The sequence below is a fragment of the Zingiber officinale genome, chromosome 1A (genome assembly GCF_018446385.1).
Source record: "Zingiber officinale cultivar Zhangliang chromosome 1A, Zo_v1.1, whole genome shotgun sequence".
NCBI classification, from domain to species: domain Eukaryota; kingdom Viridiplantae; phylum Streptophyta; class Magnoliopsida; order Zingiberales; family Zingiberaceae; genus Zingiber; species Zingiber officinale.
In genome coordinates, this window is record NC_055987.1 from 90,431,114 (window position 1) to 90,437,951 (window position 6,838).

Below are 6,838 nucleotides of genomic sequence, written 5' to 3' on the forward strand. Positions count from 1 at the left end.
AGCTAGCCTTCTAAAAGCTAAAAGCTAATGCTTTAAATAAATTTTCAAAAGCTTAAACTCCCCCAAGTCAACTTGACTATTTTTTAACTTGCTGTTAAAAATTATACTTTTATCAGTATCTTTGAATTTTTGAACTAAACTTTTTATTACTCTACACTATGCTTGTTTACCCCTGCTTACTTTTTGATGAATGCCAAAGGGGGAGAAGGGTTAGGTGGTTAAGTTAGCTAAACCAATTTGAAAACACAAACTGACTTTAAAACCACACAAATGCATGTTGTTTCGTACATATGCTTTCACTAACTTAACCAGGTTGTCATTCCATCAAAAAGGGGGAGATTGTTGGTGCGGGTAGCACAAACGGTCTAACCCAGGTTTTGATGAATGACAAATAGGTTAAGTTAGTTGTGTTGTTGTCTGACACTTTGATCAAGTGTGCAGGAAAAGTCCAGCTAGGTCGACGGGCTGACCGGATAGCTGGCGAGAAGTCCAAGCGGGTCGACGGGCTGACCGGACGCTTGGCGAGAAGTCCAGCTAGGTCGACGGGCTGACCGGATAGCTGGCGAGAAGTCCAAGCGGGTCGACGGGCTGACCGGACGCTTGGCGAGAAGTCCAGACGGGTCGACGGGCTGACCGGACGTCTGGCAGGTAAGTGAGGTAAGTCACTGGAGGGGAGTGAGGACGCGTTCTCGGGAAGGGACATTAGGCGTCGATCCGGCTTAGATCCATTTCGGATATCTAAGTCGAGATCGTGACTAGATTCCGGTCTCGGAAAGACGGAATCTAAGTCATACTCTTGTTGTTAATTTTTATTACTTAGCGTATCTATAAAAATGTGCTTACAATCTGTGCTGCAGGGTTTTATTTTGCCTCGGACTAACACTGTTTTGCAGGTAGGGAACAGTGAGGGTCCGGGCGCCCGGGATGGTTCTGGGCGCCCGGAAGTCCGGGCGCCCGGAAGGGATCCAGGCGCCCGGAGGCAAGTTTTATCCCCAGGACGACGTTGACACTTGGAGCATGCTGGTTGGGAGTGTTACGTCACATTCCAGGCGCCCGGAAGGGATCCAGGCGCCCGGAGCAGCATATAAAAGAAGCCCCAGGCAGGAGCTTCAAGACATCTGTTTTCTGAGAACTCTGAGTTCAATCACTCTGCTACTCTGCGCTCCAACGACGTTCACAAAGCTCCGACGACTCACTCCGGTCTTCTGTTAATTCATTATTTGTCGGTATAGCTTTGTTTTTCTTTCATTAGCAATATTTGTACGTAAATTGTAATTATCCGAATTGCTAGTGAATTGCCCAACGAAAGTACTCAAGGAGTACGGGCCTTCGAGTAGGAGTCGTCACAGGCTCCGAACGAAGTAAAAATCAACCGTGTTCATCTCTTTACTTCCTTACTTTTCCGCTGCGTTTTAACTCGAGATTTTCGAATCGATATTCACCCCCCCCTCTATCGAATCTAACGGTCCTACACTACCGACCTGAAGGGAGAAACTCTTGATGACTAGCCGTCTGAGGACTCAGCCTGGGTATAACTGAGTAACATACGAGGAGATCCGTCCAGGGAATCCCGACCGATCTATCCAGACTAGTATATCCTGACCTGTATAACCGAGTCTGCCTATCCTGACCAGTATATTCTCACCTGTAAGCATGATCGGCATATCTTGATCAGTATAGCCAGACCTGTAAGTCCTAATCTGTAAATTTTGACTTGCATAGCCTGACCGGTAAGTCCTGATTTGTAAATCCTGACCTACATAGCCTAACCGATAAGTCCTGATATGTAAATCCTGACCTGCATAGTCTGACTGGTAAGTCATGATCTGTAAATCCTGACCTGCATAGTGTGACCAGTAACTTCCCGACCTGGACATATCGACCTAGCAACCATTCTACATTCCCTACTTGGGTATCGTGCCCCAGCATCCATGCTGAACTCTCGACCTGGGTATCCCGACCGATCATCCTGTTTGAATTCCCGACCTTGCCTTCTGACCATCACGCCCCCTTGACTTCTGATCGTCATGCCCCCTTGACTTCTGACAGACACATTCCCTTGACTTATGACTGCCACGTCCTTGGACTTCTGACTGTCATGCCCCCTTGACTTCTAACTGCCACGTCCCCTTGACTAGACTCTACCCTTATGCACCGTATCACTTGTCATCTTCTTCTTCCTCTTCTTTTCTTGATCTTGGCCGAAACCTCCCTTGTGGTTGCTAGCACAACCTTGGTTGGTTTTCTTCTCCACTTCATGAGTTCGTGTGTCAGACAGAAGACTTGTTCGTGTGGATACCGAAAGAGGTATGGACACGTGATTATATTAAGATCCTTGCTGTCAGGAGTTCGTGTTTACACAATAAAGGTATAACTCTCTTTAACAAACTTAATATATAGATTTTCTGAAAAGGATCTCATTAATTATTTTGCTACGTTTTCTACGTGTTTAGCGCAACTAGATCCTTACAACACCAATGCCCCCTCCCTCCAAAATTCAGTGGCAACAATTTTAAAATCCCAGATGTAAATACTATCTAAAGTCCTAGATGGAAATATAGATCATCAGTAAGACCAAATTCACATTACCGGTCAATGAAGTCAGAAAAACTTGGATGTGAAAAGTGGATTCACATTAACAGGTAGCTCCTGTGAGTCGTGAGAGTTGAGTGAACATGTAATTTAGGTTTTAGGTAGATTGACTTAAATGAAGACTCAGTCTAAGAATTGGTCTAATTAAGTTGAGGATCTAGTTGAGTAAAGATTAATTTGAGTCGACTAATATGTGAGTTGACTTAGGTGAACATAATATTTCTATTTGTAGCTGAAGCAACAAAACAATCGAATGGAATGGATTCAGTCGACAAGGTAGTCATGATTTTTTAATAAGACAATTGTTGATTTGAAAAGGAAGATTAAGGTCGCCAGATGGTTTAGTGATACCATGATTTATTCCACTAGTCACGGATTGAACCGGGCGAAGTATTCATTTAAATGCAAAAATTTGCCATAAGGATGGATTCAATTAATTGTATTAAGTTTGAGTTGATCGCTTTTGTGTAAAAAAATAATTTTAGTTTGAAGTAAATCTTTATTGAAGCCTAAAAATATGGAACTAAGTGGAACTCATGGAGATTACTCAAAGCAATTATACTCAACATAGAATTATTTTTTATTATAGTCTTTATTTTTTTAAGCTTCGTATTTGATAATCTTTCTTCTTTATCCTTATTATCTTTATCCTTGTAAGAAGCAGTGTAAGAGGTTTCTTTGTCTATGAAAGGATCTAAGAAAGAGAAGTATAATGAGATTCATGGAATGACTCACCACTCACCAACAAATCATAGACTGTGAAGTGGGAATTGAAAGTTTTGCATCTTATAAAATTGAGTGTTTGTATTTCTTGAATATTTCTTATTATTGTTTTATGTTTCTACAGTGTACCTAACCGTAATAATGAATTCAAGGTCATTTTAATTCTTAGTTATTCATCCCCTAGCCTCTATGATCGATCCAACACCCTCAAACGATCTAATACAAAAACAAGACTATAATTCTACACAGACTTTAATACCGGATGAGATAGTAATTATCCTATGGACTATTGAATCCTTTGATTCACACATGAATACAGAAAGTAATCTATTATAATATGTTATTAAAGTAAAATACTAAAAAATAGGAAAATAAATGACACTGCCAAAAATTTTATTAAAATAAAAAAACTTCATCCTAACTATCAACTAACAAGATGCTTATATCAAACTAAAATTCTAACTTGTAAAGAAAGGAAAGAATTCCTAACAAAAAGGGATTTTTTTTTTTAATAGCTAACTCACACTCCTAAAATCCCTAAATTGACCCAAAATTTAAAAATACAAAAGATAAAAATTATCAAAATTTAAATACGATTATAGTGTAAAGCTTCCTCAGCTAGAACCTGCTTGTCACGACCTCAACTACGTACCTCAAGATCTTCAAGACCTTGTGCTAGATGCTGAGATAACTCATGACTTGTCTCTGTAGATCTTCAAGTACCTCATCTGGGATGCTACGATCACGGTATAAGGCTTGCTCAGTCAGAACTTGTTGTCACGACCTCAATCACAACCACAATCTATCCATGAGATCTAGAGATCTATTACCAACTGCACCGAGTAGGATAATGATTATCTTGCAGGCTATTGAATCTACTTATTCGCGCATGAATACCAGAAGCAATATTCTATAACTTTTTTATTCAAAAAGGAATACCAGGAAATAGAAAAATAAATAGCACTATCAAAATATTATTAAACCAAAAAATTCCATTCTAAACATTAAATAACAAGATGTTTATATTGACCCGAACTTCTAACCAATAAAGAAATGAAAGAAATCCTAACCGAAAAGGAAAAATCTTAACATACTAATAATCTTAAAATCTTTAAACAAATTTAAAATTCAAAAATACAAAAGAAGAAAATTATCAAAATAACTTAAATACCAAAAATATCTTTAAAACTTAAAAAATAATAAAAATAATAATAAGAAAGAGACTGCATCAGACTCCTAACTTGAATTCACATCTACTTTGATTACTATAAGGTTAGGAAGGAACCGTTTTATAATCAACACTATTTATTGACTTCAAATTCGACTTATTTAATATTTTAATTATTTAGTTAATATCTTCTTTAAAAAAAAAATACTATCTAATGATCTTAGACAAATTTGACAAGGAAAACCAGAAATTTATTTTATTTAATGAAAATGATTAAAAGGGCAAACACTTAACGACAACAACTTTCAATTCAAACAAGCATCACCACACTATCACCGGCTAGATTGGACATAACAATGTCCAATTTTATTTAGGTATACTCACAATCGTCACAAAGGACTAGTAATAAACAAAGTTTTCAACGTACTCTTTGCCCGATTATTTGCAATAGCGATAGAGCACAAACTCCTCCGATCCATTGGTTTTTGGCACTGCACACAAAGCACCTCCTCCTCGAAGTTAGCAGCATCTCTTGGGAGTACGAAGCTAATGCAATGATGATCAGCGGGCAGTATTATATTACTGAACTTTTTTGACAGTTCCATAAAAAATTCTTCATTAGACGTTCCCCATGCTTGAAAGCATTCAAGAAGCTCTTTCCCATGGGCCTTCATAATGTTCGATGATGCTCCTTTGCTAAATATTGCCCACCCCTCCTCACTGTTACCGAAGCTTATCATCCTCATAAGTTCCTGCAAGAGGACATCATTATTGCTGGTGTTGCCTTGGTATTGCATCTTGCAATGCCACATACTCTCAAGGTGTTCCCAGAATTTGCAAATCTTGGCCTCATCCCAACAATCCACATTGTATTTTTCAACTCTGGCCTTATTCATCACCTCCTTCACATGCTTCCCAATGTACACTATCTTTAGTTGCGTTTTGCTAAGCTCTGAGACACGCTTTAATTCTGTGGTAAATTTTTTTATCCATTCGATGTCCTTCCCTCCGTATAGACAAATGCCATTATTTTTCTTCACCTGTACAATCAATTTCTCTCAATATTAAAATATATACGCTGCACTATCTTGCAAAATAATTAAAGAGTAGTACTAGTTCGTGATTCGCATACCCATTCCTTGGTAGTGGCATCAAAATGATCTTCAAATAAATTGAGCTTCCATGAAACGTTACTCCAAAGATTATTTGCTTCTTCGGCGGTGAAGGAGAAGTCGAGTTTTTTCCAAATACGCACCAGGTGGAAGGCGTCGTGGCACACAACCTTCCCTTGGTGTAGCACCACCAACGACGCCTTCTTTTCATACATCCACTTCTCTTTGATGTATTGTTTTGCTTCTTGTTTAAGACACAATGGGTTTAGCGTGTACCAAGGCATGTCGGCCACCAAGTCATGAAATGTCCGCTTCATGGCTTCAGTAAAATTGTCTATGATAGGTAGCCAAACAATCTCGTGATGTTGATGAGATTGTTGTTTTACAGAGCACATGTCAATGTATCTCGCCTTCAACATCGACAGCTCCTCGGATTTTGTAATGATACTGAGATCCGAGACGTACAACATGACAATCTTCTTCGTAAGCACCTCCTGGAGAGTTACCCTCCCCTTCTGACGATGGACTAGGGGCTTGGCATCCTTGGAGTTGTGTATTCCCTCCAAAATTCGTAAGTTAGTATGTTGCTCGATCTCAAAGAGAATCGTTATTTGTAAATAGGACTGTTGATATATCTGCTTCTCTGCATATATCATGTAGTTTACTTTAGATACCGCTCGGAGTTCAGTTAGCCAAAATTAATTAGAGTTTGATCGACAAATTAAATGTAGTATATTGTGTCTCACTAATTTCTTGCATGCGGTCATTGATGTGACTGTAAAGGTTGTTGATTCCTCCGACCAAAAATGAGATATAGTGGGCGTCGTTCCTGCAATCAAGAAACAGCAAGTAAATTAATCAGAATGTTGGGCGCTTAATTCCCTGCTCTGCAAGGAAGCACGCTGGAATCAATGTTGTGCACTCCCACTCACTGGTCATCCGTTAAGGAAGTAAAGTGACTGGAACAGGCAACGAGACTTCTAATGATCCAGTAGGCAGCAATAGGGAAAGCGAACTTGCACTCAACAAGAGAAAGGTTGCTATCGGATATGTTATCAGAGTGACAAGTGACATCAGTGATGCACTTTGAAAGATTTGTTACTGCTTGGATGAGGACTTGTATATTTTCAGTAATTCGCGGCAGCCGGTTGAAGGGAGCCAAAGTTTCTGATAGAGATGTCTTTGCCATGGCCATCATAGCGAATGCTGTCAGCGCTATCATCACCTTCGCATCCCAATCGTA

At 39.3% G+C, this 6,838-nt stretch overlaps 1 protein-coding gene across 1 annotated transcript; it reads right to left on the bottom strand.

Annotated features, from left to right (window-relative positions):
• Positions 1-4,771: 4,771 nt before the first annotated feature.
• LOC122006521 (protein SIEVE ELEMENT OCCLUSION A-like) lies at positions 4,772-5,947 on the bottom strand. Its single transcript, XM_042562060.1, has 2 exons — positions 5,616-5,947; positions 4,772-5,523 (listed from the first exon to the last, which is right to left on the bottom strand). Exons 1-2 carry the CDS (start codon positions 5,910-5,912, stop codon positions 4,873-4,875), a joined length of 948 nt encoding a protein of 315 aa, XP_042417994.1. The 5' UTR covers positions 5,913-5,947; the 3' UTR covers positions 4,772-4,872.
• Positions 5,948-6,838: the final 891 nt, after the last annotated feature.

Bases quoted from the DNA above. Each gene is read 5' to 3' on its own strand.
- LOC122006521 (XM_042562060.1), bottom strand. From the start codon at position 5,912: ATGAAGCGGACATTTCATGACTTGGTGGCCGACATGCCTTGGTACACG. The intron at 5,524-5,615 runs GTATGCGAATCA...TTGATTGTACAG, and splicing joins ATGCCACTACCAAGGAATGG to GTGAAGAAAAATAATGGCAT.